The sequence below is a fragment of the Andrena cerasifolii genome, chromosome 6 (assembly GCF_050908995.1).
Source record: "Andrena cerasifolii isolate SP2316 chromosome 6, iyAndCera1_principal, whole genome shotgun sequence".
NCBI lineage: Eukaryota > Metazoa > Arthropoda > Insecta > Hymenoptera > Andrenidae > Andrena > Andrena cerasifolii.
Genome location: NC_135123.1, coordinates 10,495,094 through 10,519,437, shown reverse-complemented (window position 1 = coordinate 10,519,437; position 24,344 = coordinate 10,495,094). Strand labels below are relative to the sequence as shown.

At 41.6% G+C, this 24,344-nt stretch overlaps 1 protein-coding gene across 1 annotated transcript in view; it reads right to left on the bottom strand.

Moving 5' to 3' along the window:
* Stet (stem cell tumor) overlaps positions 1-24,344 on the bottom strand; it is a 432,571-nt gene that overhangs the window by 94,400 nt on the left and 313,827 nt on the right. Inside the window, exon 6 of the mRNA XM_076815164.1 lies at positions 6,869-6,986. Within this exon, the coding sequence (XP_076671279.1) occupies positions 6,869-6,986 (118 nt within the window). The remainder of the gene's footprint in view (positions 1-6,868; positions 6,987-24,344) is intronic.

The window sequence follows — 24,344 nt, the reverse complement described above, 5'->3', positions numbered from 1 at the left end:
CTAATTTGTAAAAAAAATGAACAATAATTTTTTATTAATATTTCGGAAACTAATACCCGAAGCTACCATTTTTTACACAGCTGCGTCAAGTTGAAATCATCCCGTTCGAATATTAAAGAAGCGAGGAAATAACTTTGGTAGACGATTTCGTCCGTTCGGAGTGAATTATTGCAGAAAGAAGATTCTGCCGAATTTTCGGCCAGGCGAGGTCTCCTCGTCAGCGCGAGTGGACGCGCCAGAGGTGCCGAAGCGAGCAGGGATCCTCCTCCCAAGCCGCAGTTTGATCGCGGAGCGCGAAAGTTATTCGCGAGGCAGTTCTCCTCGAGGCAGCGAGGCTTGGTATTGTTGCTGGAAGACGGGAACACGCGAGGAGGAGGCAGGGAACGGCGGAGAACTCCGGCCATACATAAGGGAGAAGTCCGCGGGCACAGACAGCGGGCAGACGGACAAAGACGCGCTCGCAGAAGGCAAGAGGCGCCCAAGGACAAAAAGCCACCTCTTCCACCGGCGTGGTAGCTGTGCACGCCATACGTCGCGCGAGCAGGCGCACGGGGAGCAGCCCCCGACACCGCTGATACATCACGCGGGCAGAGATAAAAGTTTGCCGCTCATTCCCGGGATATATGGTGGCAGCCCCAGCCGCGCTCACCTACAAACGGCTGCAGCTAGTTATCGCGTAAACAATATACGGAGGGCGTTCTTAAAACGTTCGGGCGAACTTTAACCAGCGCCGAGTACTTTGTCCACGGTGCCTCGGAGAACCGGCGAAAACATATTGCGGGAATATGGGACGGCGAATGATTGATGTCTTTATGAACCCTTGGAAGACACTTTCGGTGGTTTATACGCCTGAGGGTTTTGGACCGGGGTGCTTGATAAAGGGGTGCATATCAAGTGTGTTTCTTAGGGGACATCCCGAAGTGGCAATCATGAAAAGATAGCGTTTCCATTTAAAAGGGGGTGCAAGTGACATCTAAGAAATTGACGGGGAGCATACCTATTTCACGAAGCACAAGTCATGGGACGTTGACGTGAAATTTGCGCGAAAGCGCGTGCCGTGAATATCTCTCTGTACTTTGCGCATTACGAACCCGAAGCGCGGTGATTCGTTAAAATTCAGATGCTCGGGTAATTTGACGGGAATATTCAGCCCCGGGAATTTTTAATACACCGGCGAGAGTTTGAAAACAAAGCCCCGTGGTTGAGATACTTGGCATAGTTGGATATCCGAATAGCAGGGACTAATGACCATTCGCCTCGTTTATAATACGAGCCATCGATGCATATGCACGTAAATGTCACCCCGCTGTCTGTAAATATCTGTATTATTCAGGCAGATATATGCGCGCGTATGAACGTTTGCGCAATAATAAACGGCAGGGAGAATAGGGAATGAACGCGTCGATGGAAATATCGGGAAAATCACGAGGGCAAAGGGACCTACCGGCAGTGGGTTATTAAAACGGGAAATAAGTGTGAAGAGGAGAGAAAAAAAAATACTAGGACACTGGGGCGTAAAAAGGATAAAGGGAGGGGGTCGCGAGAAAAGAAAAAAGAGGGCAGAAAAGCAAACTAATAATAGAGACAGAATTAATACGGTTGGGAAGATCAATAAAGATCAACTTCACCTATTTGAATTATATTCGAATTTTACCATTTCCCACAGAAATTTGATGTGAATACTTTTCTATATCAATACTGCCCTCCTTAATTAAAATGTTCTATCTAGCTTTTATGTTATCATTATTTCGTAACAGCTTAATATCATTTTTTTAATAGGTGTACCGGCAGATAATGTATTATTAACGTAGTAATTAATTAAATGTTTCAAATTGGATATTCTACACCATCTGAAAAGCAGTTAGGTTAAGGGGTAATGCCACTGTAGAGCCCGGAGATGGAGCTTGATTTTGAGAATTTTTAAGCCAGTATAGTGAATGGAATACAAAATCTGTTTGAAGGCTTTTATTGTAAGTACTTTCAAGCATGATCCCAATTTTTTGTTTCATTTTTTTTAATACAAAATGGCGGCGCCACAGCTCAATAAACAAAGCTTCTTCTGAAAAACAGTGTTCCGCGGCCAGAAAGATTTTTCCTTCAATTTTTGACCTAGAAGAAAAAATAAAAAATTGTTGAGTTCTGTATAAGATTATCTCGGGAAGTAAACGAGGAAATTAAAAAATACTGTTTTTTGTAAGAATGGTACGCGGTTGAACAAAACGTCTCAACAATTTCGAGGTTGTGGCAGTTCCGTGTTTTGTTCAATTACGCACCATTCTTACAAAAATCAGTATTTTTTAATTTATTCGTGTTCTTACCGAGATAATCTTATAAAGGACTCAAAAAAATTCGGTTTTTTGTTCTAGGTAAAAAATTGAAGGAGAAATCTTTCCGACCGCGGAACACTGTTTTTTTTTTTCAGAAAAAGCTTCTTTTGCTGAGTTGTGGCGTCGTCATTTTAGATTAAAAATTTTTTTTAAAAATTGTGATCATACTTCAAGGTGTGTAGAATAAAGAGCTTCAAACAAGTTTTGTATTCCAGTCACTATACTCGCATAAAAAAATTCTTAAAATCAGACTGCCTTTCGGGGCTCTACAGTGGTATTATCCCTTAAATACATGAGACTGTTTCTAGATCTCTACGAAGCACGTTTTCTAACTCTGCTTAAAAGGTAAAGGACGCGTGGAACTTCAAATATTTCAACATATCTTGAAAAATGCAAAAATGCCAGATAATACATTTTAACTAAAAGGAGTAAAATAAGAGCTCTGGATTATTTTCAAACCCAGCAGACGCGCCAACCGTAGTGGCCATACGATTTTATGGTATTGCGATTAAGTGCGAGCACTGGTTACAATCAGATTCGAACGGTTTAAGCAATATTTCCGGAGGATATGTTTAAACACAAAATGAAGGGGAAGTAGAAGGTGCAGGTAGATGCGAAGGCAGATAACAAGGTGTAAGGTGTATGAGGAAGTGAAGGGAAATAGGGAAATAGGAGGCGATGCATTCTAATTAGAATGGGGCACGAATTTGACAATCTCCAGCATGCGTGAATCATGCATTAACCCCGACGCTATTAGGCATTCAGCGAGAGGTTATTCAATGGGCAGTTCGTTTAAAATTATAATCTCCATCTCTATAAGCATATAAACGTCACTGGTGAACTCTTACCCGTTCGCGTAGGTGCCATTCGTTAATAGCGCGGTTTCACCTTTCTGATTTTCATTATATAATATTTTCTCGACTTTTATAAACAAACTGATGTATAAATGTGAAATCCAGCAGAGAAAATTTATCGGATTCCTATTAAAACTGAAATGTCTTTCTCAAATTTACTAGTTATTCGTTAAACAGAGATTTTACAAATGTATCAGCATTAGGGTGAGCTGAAAAACCCAAATTTTCAATACCCGACACGGTCTAGTGGGGAAAAGTGGCCTCGATTTGTCTTCCACAAAGACACCTTTTCCGCACTAGGCGCACCCTAATCAACATGCCTCAAAGGAAATTGATACACTTTGCTTATATCCAAATAACATTTTTTCCTTTATTTTGTATGTATTTTCTCAACTTTCCACTTGCAATATACTAAAGAGGAAGGACCAAAGTATATTTTAGCACATTTGTTATTAAGTAATGAATTCATTCAAAAATGAAAAAAAAATGAAAACTGAAAAACGTATCAATTTGCCTGGCAACTGGTAGGTACCTACTTTCATATATTCCTAAATTCACTATCTTTTTGTATATCTTATACGGTATCGTTGTGTTAAACAATCTTGAGAAGTTAGGTACTCAAGAAAGAATCGTTACTGATGGTAACGAACGATTTATGCTTGAAGAATTTCGTCAGTTTGCTAGTAAATTCTCTACGATTAAGAGCCCACTTTTTAAAATATGACCACTGCTGTCTCGAAAGCGCAACGTTTTATAATGCGCACGCCGGGAATGTTGAACTTTGAATATTTAAATTTCACCTGCTCCGCGTTTCTTTCGAGATAAATTGTAAACAGAGCCACGGCGGAATTTGCATTCGACGGGGACAGCCATATTTTCCGTCGAAATTCTGTTGGCTTGGTCAATTCATTTAAATATTACAATTTTACAGCTAGCCCGTAGCTTCGTGAGATCGCGCGAGTCATCTGTGCAGGGAAATACACCCCGCTTGATTTCTTATGGAGGTTCTTTAAACAATCGTGACGCTTGGATTACGTGGACATTTTCTTAACAAATAATGCTTAACAGAAGAAGAAAAAACGATCATTCTTACAACACCCAAGGCAATTGAACTTTGCTACTCTGTACAGGTAGGTACATCGAGCAATAATAACAGATCTGTCAGAGAATACCTGTCAGACATCCAAAGGACATTGGGTCTAGAATGTAATAAAAAAATAAATGGTAAAAGGCAAAAAGGTAAGAAGCTATAAAGGAAGGGAATCATTGTAATCCCCATGGAATGAAGAAAGTCACTATTCCTACTTTCAAGGGGCACTGATGCAAAAATGTCCTCTAAAAGAATGTAGTTTCCAAGCAGCGTGAAACATTTCGTCTGCAAAGCTCCGCTATAAAGTTCAGCTGGGTGTTCCAAGTTGCCCCTGATGTTTCAATTACAGTACGTTAGGATAGCCTGGATTGGTAGCCACATTGGGTCGATGTCGCTTACGGGATTGTAGTTTACGCCGCGGGCTGCACTTGGAGGGTTAATTAACGAGGTGCTCTGATCGGGAAGCATTGCCTACACGTATATCTGTGCCGCACCTGAGACCCTTCGTTCATTTCGCCGCGTATTTAAGAACATTCTGCCGGCTTAGAAGCTTTTAGACACGCCTGCGCGAAAGCTACTCTCGCTGACACTCGATCTTACAATACATTAACTGATGGGACATTATTCAGACTTATGTGGACCCTTAGCGTTTTCGGAAAAAACCCGCGTTTGAGCAGAAATATAATTTCTGGCGCGAAGTAGATACAAATGTGATTTTTATACAGCAAAATGAAACAGGCATACAAACTAAAATTTCACAAAAAGTGGACATGTTTGTGCACTAGGCCATCGATATGTACCATCACTTTGCGCCACGGTAAATTGCGCGTTTTTATTCTCTCTTTGAGAGAATAAAAAATACCAAATCGCTTGTTTCTTAGTGGTGATTTGTTCGATTTCGATATCGAGGGGGATGTCGAAGAGCTAGCAAACTGAAATCACCAGCGTCCACCATGTCGTTTCCAATCAAACATTGATGTTCGCTAACGTAGATCGCTGCAAAACGCCCCGATTAAAAATTCGTCGGAGTACCTGCATCGGTGATATTTATCTAGAACGAAGCTTTGCAGGCTGGATAGGGGGGTGCAAACAACGATTCATTATTTACCTCCGCGAGCGTGTATGTCGGCGCAGTAACAGAAAATCTTCCTGCACGAATTAACTTGTTAAAAAATTGGTAATCGTGTCACGCGCCCACGCGCCCGACATCAAAGGGATAAAAGGGTCGCCTGTCGCGAAAGGATGATTTCATCAACTGGCAGCTTTCACGAAAGCGGTAAAAATAATGAGAAAAGCTCGTTGACAAAACTGTATTGTGATGACCGTCGGCACTCCTAGACGTTGTTAACCCGGACTTCTCGCGATTCAGAATGACTATAAAGCGGAAGAGTGGTTTGAAGTACCATTTCTCACGCGCTGGTAGCAATGGGCACCTTGCTTTTATTTTAAATAAAAAAAATAGCCACCGCTTGCTTTCCCTTTTCCTCGTGGTTGTCCATGAAAAGCTACTCCCACTAATCAACTTCCGCTTGAAGTACAACGTGTAATAAATTTCCTAATTACTCTCCCAAGTTACCCAACTGTAAGAGTCACGCGAACAACGCGAAAACACCTGCCAGCATTTTTTAACAGCGCTTCCCTTCGCACCGCGACGATAGGTGCCCTCGCGGAACAGAAGGGTCTTCGGCACTCGCGTTTAACTAATCGCGAGCGTTAAGAGAGTCGGCTTCGCTTTGGCAACGGGTTAATATCGCCGTTTCAAAAATAAAAAAAATTGTAATTCGAGGGGGAGAATGACCGACGAGAAAAATGCCTTGGATTACTCGCGCGACGTTCGCCTAGGCACACCGTAGAATTGCTCCAGGCGTTTGTTTTAGCGACCCGATCCCTCTTTTTCTACTCGTTAAGACGCGGGAAATAAAGAAGCCCGGTATCGCCGCCCGCGACGGTTTAATATCGCTTTAACGCGAATAACGTACAATTTCCCGTATTATGCGCACCGCGGGATAATTTAAGGCGCTGGCCAGAGGAGCCCGGCGCGCCCCGCCGTAATGCGCGTCGCACCGATTCCGCACGGTCCTCCGCGGCGTTTACGCCCTCCTCGCTGTAAACCACCCCCGTTTTGTGGACTCAGAGCTCGCCAGCGTTACGTAAACCGAAATTAACGGCCGCGGCTCGCGCCACGGATTCTTCGTCCCGAGTGAAAGCGAATTTCTACCGAAGCAAATTTAATAACCCGTCTAAGCGACAACGCGGCGAGCAAAAAGACGCGGATCCATTCGGCGTCAAACGGGCCGGGCTGTGGCCCGCTATCGCGATATTAATCGCCACACGATGCAAAAGTAACGTTATGGTATTTGGAGAAGAGTGGAGCCGAGGGACGTGCCTGTCAAAGGCATTTTTAATAAATAGCGGGGCTGCCCGAATGTCCTCGTTTTGTCTCGCCCATTTTCCGCGGCATCTTTTGACCGTGTGTTTTCATTAAACATTTATTAGCGGCAGGTTACGGCGGCGAGATCAAAGCCCGCGAGCCGCGCGCTGTGTATGCGCGCGTCACGCGCCGCGCGAGTTGCGTAGAACGAGGACCCGCTACTGACCTCCACAAGGGTGATGAGGATGATGAAGAGAGGCGGTGGGCAGCACGTGTAGTGATCAGCGTAGTACTTGCGGTCCCTTTCCTCCGTAAGGAATTCGTCGCCGATCATGCGGACCATCCTGCAACCGAAAGAATGATCTTCGATGAGCTTCTGTGACAGAAAGGTGGGCTAATGTTTTGCAAGCATATAGAGGAGAGTCCTTGCAATACAGGCCACTCTAAGCTTTTTTGTAGAATAACTTGGGCTATTGTTGGTAAAAAATTAAATTTCAAACAAGTAATTGGTAGTAGAAATTGTGCTTAACAAAAGGGGACAAATCGTTTCTCTTAAATTTTAACATAAAGACTTATAATTCGCTGGATTAAGAAACTTGTAATTCGCAGCGAACAAAAAATTGTCGTCCAGTACCGGCCAACTATTCAGATTTGTAGGTTTTAAGGTGTAAGTAATTAATAATATTAGTAAAAACGTTTAAAAGTACAATTAGGGTTTATACAAAAATCGACTTTTGAAAAAACGGGTTTTGAATTCCACTATTCCCAAAAAAACCGGTTAGACCGGTTTTCGAATTTTCAAAAAAAATATATAATTAAAATAGTAAATAAATATTCGTACTTATTTTAGAAATGTTCAGTTTCCTTAATATTTATGGAATTACAGAAATATAACAAAATAAAATAGATTGCATACAAAACCAAATGAAAAAAATAAATAAAATCCGCACCAAATATAAATTTTTTACAGTGGTACCAAATTACACATAGAGATGAGCAACATTGTTATTTAAATAATACTTGTAATAATAAATCAAGTTTAAAAAAAATTATTCACCCTGTGTCGAATAAAAAAATTAACTTTATTCGTCGAATAATCTAAAGTGAAAGTAACTTTTATTCGATCCGTAATTTAACAAAATTTTAATTAGTTAATTCCCAACTCTGGCCCTGTGGTACTTGTAATTGTTTTGTGTAATACAATACAATGCGAATCAGCTGTCTAGCGTAATTGCGTTAAATTGGGAATTTATTTTCGATGAAAACCAGATGCGGTCATACAAATCTTCCTCCATCATCGTGTTATTTAAATAATAATTCCAGAGCGACACGGATTAAAATATATTTGTTGGTCTTGCGGATGAAAGAAAGGGATCCATCCGAACTGTTGGGAGATGTGACGAAGGAAAACGGATTTTATTGCAAGACACTTTGGGATTTCAAAATTAATCTATCGATGGCTGGAGGATATTCTTCAACTAATCGGTCGGGCTGCAGCAATTTTCGCGCTAAAGGGTAGCTGCGTGGCCTCGTTAATCGTTGCCAGAGGTAGCGAAATAACGAGGGATTAACTTCACCAATCGGACTTCGCCTGGAAGAAAAGGGAAGAACACTCTCGCGCAATTACCAACGACTTTTGGCATCTATAGTTCTTCATTATCCTCGCCTGTCAATATCTGGCGGCGCTCGTAAAACGGCCTTCGCGCATATACTCGACTTGCCTTCACTTATCTCGGAACCCATCCTACAGCCATCGAATTCAATTATCGTTAATTAATTTCTCGTCGCCGATGTAACTGACCTGTCAAGAATTGCTAAATTAAAAAATGGACAACAGATTACCTAACGCAAAAATTACCCACTCTAAAAATTAACTTATTTAAGAAAAAATCTCCATGAGAACCATACAATGATACGCCACGTACTACTATTTTGTTATTAAAAGCAGCTTTAAACGTTTGTGTCCCGGATGTTTAAATTTAAATGGATTTCAAGTTCTGGAACAGTCGAACAGCATTTAGGATTACAACTCGGTCTGCCGTCTCGAATCCAGCAAGGGATACATACATGTAAGTATGATGTGTAGTGTACAAAGGGAAGGTATATCATTTCAAAGTACAAAATAAATATTGTGGACGAAACGGTGGGTGTCTCAGTTTGTTTCCCTCGACGCTACAACATTTTAATACTTTCTATCTCGAAAGCCGCTGGAGAGCTAGCAGCCGGAAATGCTGGAATTATTTAGCTCGAGATTATCGCCGAATGTTGTGTATTTAAAGAAATTGATAACGGCGGTGTCGGATTTTATGCGAAGCGGGAGTGGACCCCACCGTGGAATAATCATAAAGAAATACTGGTCCGTAACTCGATGTCTAGGAGGTTTATGGTTCTGAAGATAAACTGTCTCCTCGTTTCCATTGACTCGGGGGTGGGGAAGCGTAAGAACAGGAGCAAAAAGGATGGTGGCGCAGCGAGGGGATGTAAAAACGGGAAGAAATTAGCGGAAGGGCGAATGAGACGCGGCAGAAAGAAAATCGAGCAGAACGGATGCAAGCTGGTGGACGGAAGGAAATGGAGGATCGGGGTACCAAAGTAACGAGGAGTAAGGCGTATTATAAAATTATGTAGAGATGGATGAAAGTGATGGGAGAAGTTCTGGCGACCTGGAGCGGGCATGGAAGAAGTATAAAAGTATCAAATAGTGATGCCAATAGGAAGACGGAATTATACGAAGAAGATATGAACACGAGATATCTCTTTAGAATATTTCTTTAACCCGGCGGGAGGCGCACCCCACATTCTAACACAGGTTGTCGCTACCGGGTGAAAAATACCCAAAATTGAAACGCAAAAAATCACGGTTTCAGAATATTTTTTCTTAACTTTGTAATTTTTATGTTAAAGTACAGTGTTTTAAGAATCAAACAAAATTTATGAAATATCTTAAAATATTTATTAAAGTTCTTTAAAAAAATTGTAACAAAAACTCAAACAGCCTTCATATTTTCGCAACTAGCGCCTCTGTGGTAAATTCTACCCAGTAGCGCCTCCCGCCGAGTTAAAAAAACATAAGACAATTCAATCTATTTATTTATAATCTTTATTTCTATTATTGGGGGGATAATAATTATATTCCTCTATTTTACCAGAATAATTAATAATCATCCTTCAAAAATGAAAATAAATGAACTTATTATAGTTATATATTTATTCCTTGGAATATTAATCATTATATTAATTACATATATTTATTTACCAGCAAAATTGGATTACATTCTGGATGTTTTTAGCTTCGTTCAGGTTTAGCTTCAAATTTGTCTTAACAATGAATCGATTTCTTTCCTGGAAGAACTTAGGGCATGCCAGCAAAATATGTTCTATGCTTAAAGGTGTTTTACAAGACTCACATTCGGAAGCCCAATAAATTCTCAACCTCCTATTCGCCCAGATTCAGAGTAGCCAACAGAAACGAACACCGGAGCTCCATAGTGCAGCCATGGCGACAAAGAGTCAAAGAAGAGCAACTCACTGTCGATGCGAAACGAGAGACGGAACGAAAAATAGGAGAGGAGTAACGAAGCTGTTAAGTTACACCGTATATTCTTTCATAGAAGGAGGGGAGCAGGCGTAACCTAGCCGTGGAATGGAAAGCCAAACTGTCTCTGCGTGGAATCAGTGAAAATGGAGACGGCCAGAACTGCGAGATACGGTCTCACTGAAGGGAAAAAACCACGATATCTCGAATGCAGAGTGCCCCCGTGCGGGGCTGACAGGTCCGTAGGTGCACACCTAATTGCTGGTGCGCCTCGAGACAGCGTAGATCGCACGAGCGATTTCCAATTAGCGATGTGACTGATATACCCGGGTTCAAGGAAACGAGAAAGGGGTCGTCTGCCCTCCTTCTCTCGCTGCCGCTGTCTGTGAGCACAGGTGGCGGCCTCGACGTCCGCCACGCTCCTCTGGAACCGGGCGGTATACAGCAGACGAGATCGCGGGAGAATTAGAAATAACACTGCCGCCGAGGGTACCGATTAAATGTATCGACCAAAGTGCACTGCACTTCCGTCATTCACAGTGGGAACGGCCGAAGAGCCAGGCGCTGATTGATCGAGTGCGCGCTAGATCGACGCACTCCGGAGCCAGGGTTAGAATTTTTAGAGGACCAGCACAGTGACCCGTGACTGGACATTCGGGCAAGACCGCGCACGGAAGATACTCAGGGTGGTAAAAATGATTTCAACGATGACGATGGTAATAGACTGGTATTGGCTGTTGGACTAAATAAATAAGTACATATGGAGCAAGTGGGGGAATTGCGAACGTGGGATAAACCCGAACACCGCGATATTCGCTGAATTCGGTTGTCCTGTCCTCCCGCGATATTGTTAGATGATCTAATTAGCTATGTTTAGAATTAAGGAAACTGTCACGAGGAAGATACTGGTCGTGAAATGCTTTCGTAGCTTTTCTTATAATTTTACGCTGGAGGATTTTGAGTCCATAGTGCATTGAACCTATACTACCCAACAAAGCATAATTTTTTTTGCAGTTTCGTTACTTAATTCTAAATAAAATCGCGGGATCACTTTGTATATATACATGTTCGTATTTGTTTTATTTGAAATTTCTTAACTTCTGTTAATACGATGGCATTTACCCTTTTCTTTTAATAGTTCGAAGTTTTGTATGTATGAGGAAGAATATACGTACATATTCGTTGAAAGATCTTGAGACGCCCGTGAAAGAGGTTAAAGATAAAAGACTTTGAATCCGTCAGGCAGCAAATAAATATTCAATTCCACGAGCGACCAAAATTTGATCAAACAAGAAGAAAGACTGTTTCAGACCCACAGTGTGGAAGAGAACCAGTGTTTAGTAAAGATCAAGATCTTTAAACAGTCGTTCGTATTTACCCCGCTGGCTACGGGTAATCACAGACAGAAAGAGTTTTGTTTTTCTGTCAAAAAATGATTTGTTTATCAAAGTATCTATAATTCTTTGCGTTGCCTTTGTAGATAATTAACCAAAGTTCATTTATCTATAAAGTAAATCTGATTAGTGTGAATACTTTTGTTTCAATTTAACTCTCAATTTAACAATACTTTCCCCTACTACTTATTGTTAGCAAAATACCCGTGCTTCGTTGCGGTAGAATAATTAAAGGGAATTACTTTTATATCTGTTTTTTTTTTCATGTAAATTTTGATGTACTTTGTGTAAAGTAACCTTTATACAACAAGCATTTATATATGTAGTCACATGTTCGTTCACACCTATTAAAAAATTGAGACATGTTACAAAAAGCTCTGTTACCAGATCCAGACTTGACCCTTTAAGTGTTGATTACGGGAAACTTTAGAAATTGGTTTTTGGCACTTGCGTTCTGGCTAAAAACAAGTAGGAATCGATATCGAGGCCGAAGATATTTTGAGGAATTCGTGAAAACAAATTTTACCCCTTTTTACCCTTGTTCAGGCAAAATTTATTTGGCGTGTGACGAGAATAGATGTTATCTTAAAGTATTAGACCTTGTGGAAGAAGTTAAAATAACTGTGCTATGAATCATTAAGTACTCTTTCTATATTCGCCTTCAGTATTGAAAGCTCCTGATCGACTCGATACATCTAGAAGCATATGAAATTTTGAATCAGGTCAGTGATCGGTGATTCCATCTTCCTGTTCCCCCAAAGAAATTTCGAACAGCTTAAATCAAACTCCCTGCTCTTGCGTAGCTGCTGGCACAGTGAGTAAGATATCAGTCGAATCGTTTGAAAAATCGACCCAACTACTTTGGCGAGTTACGTAATCAGACTTGAAACTTCGAACTCGCGCCAAGCGGTCGGATAAATGATCGCGTCGCGTAGCACCTCGCACGCAGATAGGGAGTACGAAGATCAAGGGGCGCGTGAATCGTTGCAGATAACCGTTGCTTTACATTGCGCAACTTTCCGCAGAACTCTATTTTATCAAATGAATCCGATGACACATTATGCTACATGTATCCCGCGCTGTCTAATGAAACGGATCTCTCGAGCTTTCCGGTGAAGCATCCGCACATCGTTCCCGCGGGGATCTCCGCGACCACCGAATGGAAAGTGAGGAAATGGACCCAGGAAGCCGAGGTAAGTAAGCTTGTAACGAGTTTAACTACCATGTCAACCTACATCGCCTTTAATTACACGGAGACGTGGAAGTTGTAACGTTGTGACGCCACTCTCGCGATCGTGGGGAAGTTAGCCCTTCTGAACTTGGCGAAAAGTGGAAGAATCGTGTTTCGGAAAGTCCGGTGTGCTACACAGAAGCTCGTCCCTTTGCTGTTGCCCTCCCTTGCTCTTTCTAATTCTACCGCGTAATACGAACATGATAATAAGTAGGTACTAACAGGTGAACACGTTCAATGTTGACATGCAATTTCAGGTACTTTGTAGAACTTACAAAATTGGTGGAAGGGTTTGACTGGCGTATAAGTGTGCCATACTGCCGCTTAAATTGAGTTATTGCTGCCAGGTAGCTCGAAAATAATTTATTTATATGCATATTAACACGGCAGCACAGGTATGCATTCTGAGGCAGTAGGGATGTCTATAAATTCGCATGACCAAACAAAGCTCTACAGCGCAAAATTTCGAGGTTTTGGTAGAAGAGATGAGTAGCTAAGAATCAAATCTTCTATAGAATCCCTTTTTTCACCTTCCTCTGAACTCTTGAATACCTCACTGTTTAGTTGAACCTAATTTTTAAAAAGTTACGAAGGGATAATTTTAAATCCATTGCCAAGGAAACAACGAAAATCACGTAACATTTTCTTTACGTGAGTAATAAAATATTATGTTCTACCTTGAAAAGTCTAATTTCGTGGCAAACTTAATCCCTCGATTTAATCATGCGACCACCGTTTAAAATAGTGTACACACTATCCTTCGAATTATTGAAATGTTACAGTACTGTTGCAGCGAAACAGCGACTAGAGTTACACGAAGCTATTTCAATGACGCGCAATAATGCACCAAAACGGCAGAAAAATGGCTCAATTTATTACGGATTACGTGTCCTCGCGACAGGAACGTTGAGCACATGATTCCTCCTGAGCACACATGTAGGAGGGGAATAATACCTCCATAAGAATCGTCTTCTTATCCTTTATACCGTGTCTGGGTATAAGGAATCCGGAGAGATAAGTAGTCCTTAAACCCGATTTTACCCGTCCACGATCAAAGCCGTCGGAAAATCGAATCTCCCTACGATCGCCTACTCCGCGCGCAGATTGGGAATCGATTGACGAGACAGAATATTGGAGCCACCGGTAGCCGATACCAGCGGCAGAAATGCACGCGTGCATGTACGCGTGTAAAGTGCATAAAGCCGATCAATTAAAGCGTCAGCAATTCCCTTTCGCTTGTTAAACGCGCCGATTATCCCACGATTCACATCGGGCAGTGTCTTTTTGCGGCAGCGGCGTATCGCGATCAAAAGGAGGAGCAAATAAACGTGTGTTTGTTGGCAGCAAGGGGGCATCTTCGGAACGTGGAACTGCATAGGTGAAACGTGAAATAATATGGATGGAAATGCATGTGAAATCTAGTTGAATATTATCGCAATGAAAATCAAATGTACGTGGCGAGTAGGTATGTAACAAGTAGACACACTCACTAAGAAAGTTGGATACCTACGAATATTATTCGTGATTTTTCTAAGTCTCGGTGCAACGAAATTTTCGCGTATAGGTTTATTTTCAAAATATCTGCGCGCAAATCCTTCGTATCAAACATTTATCTCTAATTAATATTATACAATCCACTGACTGAAAATACTCTGCTCCCGAGCAATTTTCATGGTTGCAAATTTCAGGAGGCGGAATATAAAGGGTAATCCGAAACGGATTATGAATGAAAGGGGGAAAGGAGATCAGAGTAATTATCCATTGTTCCTAATATTCATTTCACAATGAAAGTCGCGCACATGATTAAAAATCGATTCTACATTTTCAACGTTTATCCCCCCTTCCATCCAAAGCAAGGTATTCTACAATTTCGACTTAGGCTTCCACTAGGCACATTTTTATTCAGGTTTGTATTATATTTACTCATAAATTAACTTCAGTTTTCAAGGTCGATTTTTTCGAAAATGAGGGCTCGTGTCAAAAACTTTTATTCCGCGTACGTGCTGTATTTATTTTTGCAGAAAAAATCGCCCCACTCTCGGTGGTACCATTCTTCCTCGCCCACCCTATATATTCAATTAGGTATCGCGCCTTATTACCATAGTTTCTCATTTCGTTAGGGAAACGCATCGCTGATCTTTCCAGGAAAATTCATGAATTCTGCCCCAAAATATTCTTAAGACAATAATAGGGAACCCGCACATATTTCATTTAGACGGTCCATAGGGAGACGAAGATCGAAGAGGGAGAGACGAAGATCGAAGAGGGAGAGACGAAGATCGAGAAGGGAGAGACGAAGATCGAGAAGGGAGAGATGAAGATCGAGAAGACGAATGAAAGGCGAGAGGACAGGCGGGACAGGGTGGTGGGAAGGACGTTTGATCGCAGAGGGGTGGTTGGGGTGCACCGCATGCCCGAGAAAGCATGAAATTGCGCTCAGGTCGCGGCATATTAGATTATTAGGACTCTGCGCGCGCGCGCGCACATCCTGACGTCGTCCTGCTGTATTCCCCTTGGGAGAACAAGGGAAATTTCGCGATAAATCAAACGTAGCCGAGCCGCAACTATGTCCATCGGGGAAACAAGATTTTCGGCGAAACGACCGTAGTCGTTTAATGCCCCATGTTTCGTGCCCCGATCGCCCGCATGGACCCCACGCCCACCGACGTGAAACAGTCGAATCGAATAAACCGTAAGGGTAAACTTTTCCATTTGGTATTCCGCCGTGACTATTACGTTCGTGCGTCGATCCTGAAACCATAAATATGGTACTTCGTAACAGAATTCCGGACGCTTCAAAAAGTCCTGAGTTAAAACTCGGAACTAAAGAAATACTGAAAGGTTTTACAAGACCACTGCGCTTGGTAGTCTTATAGAATCTTTGTAAAATCTAGCAAGTTAAATAAAATTATTAAGTTCTGAATTTTTAAGTGCTCCGCTTTCGTTTCGCAATTCTGTTGACGGAAAAATAAACAAAAATAGGATAGATGTAACGATATCAGAGCACAGGATTAACATTCCCAAGGCTTCCAAAATTTTCAAACCTACTTCAGTCCCAAACTGTCTCAAAAATCCGTATGCCTGTTCTGCTCAAGCAAATGCAAAGCGATGTCTTTCAGAGAGCAAGTCACTAAACGTATTCATCGCCAATTATAAAAGAGCCACGTTTGTTTCACCCCATCTTACCCACTCCAGTACTACCACGTACCAATTTTCAAAACAATACACTGAATACAGCCCTGGGTTCTCAACTTGTTAGCGAGATATTCGCTGATCCCACAGACCTAGCCCAATCGCTACATCTCTGCATATGCACAATGTCCGCCCTGCCAGCAAAAAGTCTCCGTACACCTTGCCTTCTAGATATCAGCCACCAATAACTCCTCCCATAAATCACCGAACTCTATTGAATTCCATTCTAGCATCCACCACAGACGCTGAAGAAAATAGTAACGCGCGGTAGCAACGCCAGAGAATGGGGCGGTAGCGAATGAAGAGGAACGAGTCCGGCTCTCGAAAGGCCACGGGACACAGGCGGACCTATGTTTGTGTTAGGTCTGGTTAAGGTTAGGTAATACGTCTCTCGAAATGCTACAGGACATGGGTAAACCTATGTTTGGAACGGGGAAGAAAGGACTTTGTCGAAGACGGAAATTGACTTCTGGCAGGTAAGGACGCGTGCTTGGACTACGTGCAAGCTGTCTGCCGCTGTTAAGCAGCCCCGGCGCACGTCGTGCCATAAGCTCGTAAACGTAGTTCGCCGTCCAAGAGTGGCTCGTAAAAAAAAAGCTACTGTCCCCTCGTTCGCGCTCGTGCTCCCCCGCATTCACCCCCTGCATACGCCCGCGTACACGCGCCGACCGTCTGCGCCTCGGCTTCGTCGTCTACCCGTCTCCTCCCTTAACGTTCTCGCAACATACCTTCCACCTGGGTGCTGCAAACCTGCTAAACCCGCGGCGCATCAGGTGCCTAATCTGAGGGGCTCTATTTTAGCGAGTTCGGGAAAAAAGAAAAAGGGCAGGCAGGTGGTTATAACTCGTAAATAAATGGTCCAAATCTTCGGCCCCGTGGCTACTTTGTTACAGTAGTTATCTGTTTACTCCCATGTGTGGATACGCGTGGATGATGGAGCTGGTATGGCGATAGTCTGTGATGGAGATACAGCGATGTCCTAAATTCGGTGGTTAAGTGGCGGCGACAATTGAGGTAGAAAGATCTAGTATGCGTACGCTATCCAGGTTGAGGGTTATGTGCATCCTGCAGCGAGATTGATGGGAACTGAATCAGAATTGAGATACCTATTGCTACGGTTACTAAACTGTGGCGCCATGGTTCTTTCGAGCTGTTTGTATCGACACCTCGAAGCATCTTCAGTTTACCCGTGGCTGATTATGGAATTTCACTGACTATATTTGGGGTGCGCAAGTGCAAGGATATTATTGATGGTGCAAGCTGCCAAAATTTGTTATTCACCATTTATTACAGAGCGTTATTGACCCACTCGTGCAAATCAAACGTGCTCTTCGTCACTTGTTACACGTTCTCACGGAGCCCACTTAATTAAAGCAATAACTTTGGGGGTGCAAACTGGCGATCTTTTTTGTTACCCTTTCAGGTTTATTTAGCTACACAAATATGAACGTGATCAACAAATTTTCACATGTAGGTACAGCAGACAACATAGAAATTAAATGCGTAAATTGCACTCTTGGAGGACAGTACAAATATTATTACACGCTTTAATATTTGGCGTGGGCTATAAACATATCGATGATCAACGGTAGTTGGACGCTTAATTTGTGGAGTGACTTTATTAGCTTGAGTCTCTTTGAGTTGTACACCTCGCAAATTAAATGATTTAAATTTTCGTGTTCGTAATTACATTGACATTTAGGGTTGTTTACAACAGAGAGTTGGAGCGGAGCTCGGGACTGGAACGTGGAGCAGTGGAGCAATGGGATTTTACCTGGAGCACGGAAAATTTTTACTGCTCCACTGCTCCAAATTTTTTTTATTATTTCAATTTTCTTTCATTTTGTAAGAGCAGACGAATGCAGTGTTTTTAATAAATACCAATTCTTGCAGCCCGGTGTTAAGGAGGCATAGTACTTTCTTTGCCCGAAAATTAAGCATTCTTCATGAATTGTTTCCTGTATGAAAATGAAAAGCTAGAAAGATGGGGTTTGTTGCAAATGAAAGATCACTGTTTGAAAACATCTCCAGATCATTGACTCCCCAACCGAACTATACTAACACTTCCAACCCTCGACAGGGTTACGCTACATCTGCGGCACGAACTATTATTATTATATATTTAGTTCCCAGAACTCTGCTGAAATCATCTCTGGGCCATCACAGAGCTCTAATTGGACAGTTGCGCTTTTTCGTGAGCACTGTTTTCAAAGGCGCAAACACAAAGAAGTAAAGATATGAAACTCTGAACGAATAATAAAAAAAATATTGTACATCAGAGTTATCTGATGAATTTTGACTTTCATACTCCAAGCTTCTTTCTGTGCTCTGTGTTTCAGACTTTTTTCTCTTTCTCTTCCTTGCCACTCTGATTTAAACAGTCGGAATACTGGGCTGCTCTGTGGACAAGTCGTTCAGCCAAGTGAGAGGGAATCGCTTCGTAAGAAGCCCCGAGTCTCAAAGCAGAGGATTGAATAGTTCTTTGCTTTGCAGAATGGTTCCCTTCATTCAATCAACTTCGATATACCATCTACAGAAATCCCAAACGCACGAGCTGCATCCTATCCGGTGATCTATGTCAGAACGAACCTCCTTCGATGGAATCTTTGCGATTATTCGATGCTGCAGAGAAAGAGTAGCGCCGCGAAGAGACACAATGGCAAGCAAAGCAAGAAGCAGCTTTCTTCCATCCAGTGATTACTTCTACCGCGTCTGGGAATGCGAGAAACAGGAAACAAGGCAAGGAAGTAAGGAACAAAGAGGGTAAACGGATAGACAGCGATGGATAGGCAGAGATAAGAAGAACGAGAGAAAGGAAGTCGATAGAAGATGAGAACAATCGTAAATTCGGTACCTCCACTGTGTGATACAAAGTCTTTGACACACTTCGGAACTGTCGGTAACTTAATTAACACCATATTTAACGTAGAAGTTAAGATCATTTGTAATTGCATGGTAATGGAGATTTTACATTTTCACGTCTATCCATATGCACTGTCTGTTGTTTTTTTTTTCAAAATTACGGAAAGTTTTTATAGTGGAGTAAATAGCTAAGCACAAAATTAATTCTTGGGAAAATATTAAAAACAAGAGAAAAATAAAGAAGACTGTACATAAACGCTTTTGGTACTCATGGGGAATTTTCTCTGAGACCTTTACAGATTCGTGTGAAAATTTTCCAATAACTCAATAATTTTTCTTCCAAAAAAACGATAAAAAGAAATAACACTGTAACATGGAAAACTGGAAATATCTTTAAAAGCGGATAAACGTACTAAAGTAGACTATAGTAAATTGTAAATAAAAGAAAGAAGTGCTCATTTAATGTTGCTTTCAAGTAAACGTAACACTCTTTATCTTGTAATTTTTTATCACGGTAAATCATGAGCGAACACTTACGAGCAGCGGTGTAAGTAGCAAAGCTGCCTGGCCAATTTCAGCCGTTACTACTTGGATCAGGCTCGGCCGCCAGGGGAATGAAAAAGGATACGCGGAAATCTGGCAGGCAAAATTAATACCGCGTTTTACAGATTTAGCGACAGAAAGGGATCGTTCTCAATTTTCCGCCATTGTGTGGGAGAGGTCGGTGCGTGTGCACGTATGTGCAGTGACCACGGTGCTTGAATCATTCTGACTTGCTCACCATGCTCGGATAACCGGCGCAACTGGCGGTGAGGGTGGTTAAACCGACGCAAACCAGCCGATGATGTACGACCATACGGTAAACCACGCATGCACTAACTGAACCTGTGTCTACCTCGGTAATGGTGCCCTCTTTTCGAGACTTTCTACGCTCGTGTTTCTTCAATTTTGCGTATCAACGCGTTCAGTAGACCACGTAGTAGTTTACGGTTCTTGGTGGGCTTTAAGAAACTGCTAAAAAGGCAGCGTTGCAATATTGAATTACAGGAAAGACAGGGTTTCTGGCCATTGCACTGTTTTTGGCCAGGTGCGTAATTATTCTTATTTTTAAATTGCCTGCAGATCATTATTATGTGGAGAATTTCACACCATAAATATTTTGTTTAGTATACCGCCAGAAATACGATAAATTCATCGTATCTTCAGCTTCTAATCTCCCTTATTTTATGTCACAGAATTGGAGAATATGCTTCTCCCTTTGACAGAAGCTTTACTCGAGATAAATACCTTGACCCACGTGTCAGAATGCGTTATTTTCTTTTGTTAATAATTGCTGTACTGATAGTGTTTTAAACGAGGGCTATTTTAAATCGTTGATCTTGCTGTACGAAAAACTATATTCTGCATAATCAGAAATGTTGGATTATTGTTTATTTCGTTAACATTGGCCCCAGTCGGTGAACATTTTCAGTCAGGTTGCTTTCAAACAATTAACATGATCATTTGGAAATTACGCCAAGCATTTTGAATATACACGGGAGAATAATGATAAAAAGGAAGGATATATTATTGCACGTAACGCCGCTTACGCAGCTCGTAAATTGATAATGAAACGCGGCCACGATATAGCCAATAACCGAGCAGATAAGCGATCTTTGATAGATACAGGCGATTGGATAACGCGCAATCAAATGCAATCAATCAAATGACCAAGTCACCGTGCAAAACCATACATTACGATCAGGCGACTCGTCTTGATGGTCAACAGGGGTGGTTCGAGGAGGGTGGAGGGGCTTGTCACCCTTCCCTAATTTACTGATCTTCCCCAATAGGGACATAGTGAACATTCCAGAAACATTATCGCATTTTCTACAGCGCGGTACCATCTTAATTGAAAATCTACTGAAACACTATTCCCCGACGTAGAAACTTCAAAAATAAGCAGTCTTGTCTGCCTCTGACGGGGTAGAAGAATACAGAATAAATGTACGCAATATGCTTCAGAAAATGGGGTCAATGATTTACGCAATATCCAGCCCACAATTTTCTTCTTCCTGATTTTCTATCTCATAAAAAAATTTCGAATTTTATTATTTTTTTCTATAAGAGTTCTTTCGATGTGCAAAAGAAAAACTGCCGAGGTTGGGGGTTCCGCTAAAGAGTTCCGTGGCAGACTTTAATTAGGGAGCACTGGGATACAGGAAGGTAAGTTTGCCACCGCTCGCTACAGCTCTTTCCAAAAGTTGCCAACCATATAAAATCAAAAACAGTAAGAATAAACATCGCGCAAAATTCAAAGCAGTCGAGAAGATTTAGAACAAACCCTCTTGCTGAGTCTAGCGTTGCAAGAAATTTCAGAAATTCTCCATCGAGGGAACGGTCCTAAAACCTATGCCGATAGCTCGATCCCGCGGTGCGATTAATCGGTCATGGCGTAGCGTACGAGTCGACCGTCGAAATTTCCAAAATTATCGGGATGACACGCCACGAAATAGCTCGCGTCGAGAGGGAAGCGAGGATGAGAAGAGGGGGAGGGGGAGGAGGAGAAACACTTCGTCGCGAGGAACAATAGCTCGTTTGGGGTCGCGTAGCTATGCAACGTATGACGTATAGCCCAATATCCTTGGTACACGCCAGCCGTATGGTCTTGTCTCTTTCTCTTCCACCCCAGCCCCTCGCGCCATCCCCCTTTCATCACACCCTACTCGAATCCCGACTACTCTCGTCCTTACAACGAGGATCGTCGTCCCGTTTCCTACCGTGGGAGCTCGGTGTACACGCGTGCAAGCGGCTGCGAAGGTGAACGTGTAATTACGTACGGGGTGGCTAATTAATCCGGCGGATCTGCACGCTCCTCCCAGCCGGGACACGAGAGAAAAAGGGGGAGAGCGACGCAGGCGAGACGGAGAGAGATCCAGCAAAGTATTATGTATTAAATGGGTAGGCGAGAGCCCGCTTCGGGCGGCGTATCTGAGCGATGGCACCCTGAGCGTAGGTATTGGCTTGGGCATGGAATAGTTCTTGTGTCAAATGGATGCTCTGTTGAGAGTAGTAAAAGGATGCGTCGGGCTGTAGCGAGGGCTCCGACTGCGCAGGATCAAACAGAAGGGAGCAACCAAGACGCGAGTTTTGTGGGGACAGAGATAAGGAGATTCGAGGTTTTGCAGGGATTCAAAGGTGACGCTTAACCTCCCCAGAGATGGGCAAATGTAATATCTAGATAATATCTAGATGAAAGGTGCTTTTCGTTTATCCGTTGTTCGGATCCGTTACACGGATCTCATTATTGCTTGGTGCGCCTGTTTTTAAACGAAATGTACTGGGCGTTTCAAAGTTTACTGTGTAGTGTATTTTCGTCGTCTTGGGGATGAAAAGATCTATGTTATGAGACCTATACTATATAAGTAGACTGCGGATGTTTATGCACGTAATATATGCAAAAAGAATATACAAATATGCACGTGAAATATGCCGTGTCTATTTTTAGCGAATTTGGTAAGGGTAGACCGACAGGGCTCAATTTCTTTATTGTGGCTGGAAGAATTTGTAAGTTTGCCTGAATATATATTAAATTATGAGCCACTTGTGTCTGTTGGAAAACATTCTGAGCAATTGTAGTATTTTTCTATAATTTCAAATACAATTCCAACTAGGTAAATAATGTAATACACAAAATTTAAAGGTGGTGGTTAATTTTAATCCTGGAATTGTACCGTTTTTCCACTAGTCGTTTTAAAAATTGAAACATTGAAAAAATTGACACACCCTAATCACTAATGTCACATAACGGCCCGATAATTCGTGTATAATCGCAACCAAATACAGTGAAATAGATATAAAAGAAATATGTAACATATATGCATATGTCTTTTAACAAAGCATACGCAATATGCAAAATAATTTTTGTAACTAGCTATAAGTACAGTTGACGTTTCTCCTTAGATATAAACAATGACAGCACTTGTAATCAAGCGAATCAGCTTATCATACCTACTCTAATTACTACCCCGGAAACATTCCAAAATTCTATTGTGTTCAAAATGGGTTTATAACTCAGAAAAGCAGCGTTTTTAAATCCATACTTACGCCACTTCTTTTCGTCCTACGGGAGAAAAGAAACGCGTATCAAATACGTATCTAAAATTTGATCAACCACTGCTGAGGCACTATGTACACGAATTGAAGAATAAAGAACTCGGCGACAACTCGACAACTTCTCTTCCCTTTTCATGTTTGTTCTAGTCAATGAAGCGCGCTTGCCTTTCCAACATTAAACTGAAATTTAAGCCATTGAAGAAAAGTGGCTCAAACAGTTTCTCACTTTTATTATCCGCGTGGAAAATAAAAGTGACAAAGCGCTACGAATCCTCGCTGCTGCGTACGACAAACTAACAGTCCCTTTCGTACGACTATCCGTGCATATTTTTCAGCGCGCGCCAGAAATCCGGCATCGCTTGGCAACGTGCACAGAGCGCAGGTGGATAAAGGGAAACAATACTAGCAAAACGTCCGAATTTGCATGAATCACGATAACGAGACGCGATTTTGGCTCGCCTCGGTTGTACGCGTTGCGTCCGTATGCATGTGAATAGGTAGAGGGTACACCGCGGAGATGGTAATCAAGACCGTTTTCACTAATCTACGGAACGGAACTCGTAGATTATTTTTCGACGATATTCGAAACCGTCAAAGTCCAAACAGATTTTAAAGTTTCGTCTGCGATATATTGGAAGCGTCGCTTTTTATGTAACAACGGGCAAATTGCGATTAGTAGATTTATCCGAAATATGATTGTTTGTTTAAATTTAAAATAATACTTGACGTTTTGTAATTAAAGGATGGTCTGACTTTATCTTGCATTTTAAAAGTACAGTTTGTTGGGAGAAATTCATTATGCCACATTATTTTTACTTACAATTAGTTATTTAAAAAATAATAGAGTTTACTTGTGATAAGAAAAAATTCACAATGTTAACGATCTTCAGAAATGTAATGAAGCTGTTTGCAAAGGAATGTTTACGATTTCGTGGTCTTTACAATAGTGGTTACAGCAGAAATCAATTCGCAGTAGTAAGTCCTACGATTAGTCAGCCGTCAGCAGGTTAGATACTGTCGTCCGTATGTCTGCTGCTACTACTTCCAATATAAATTGAATTCCATATCCCTTGTACCTATGCTATATCGAATCCATGTCCATACATTCAAACAATTGTTATAACGTTTTTTGCAAGATACAGGCAGTTTGATGAAGCAGAATAAAAAGAAAAATTGAGGAGAGTGGTGAGTTTTCAAATCACACCTTAATTTTTGCTATTCTCCTCTTAATCAAAATACACCAATTTACTTATGTAACAAAAAAAGAATATATAACTTATCGGTATTCCGGTTCATCAAACCAAAGCTACATACTTATAATGTAAAACTTTTAAATAGTTTAAAAATTAGTAAAAAAAAAAGAACTGCAACTTCTTCAAAGATGCATAAAAAC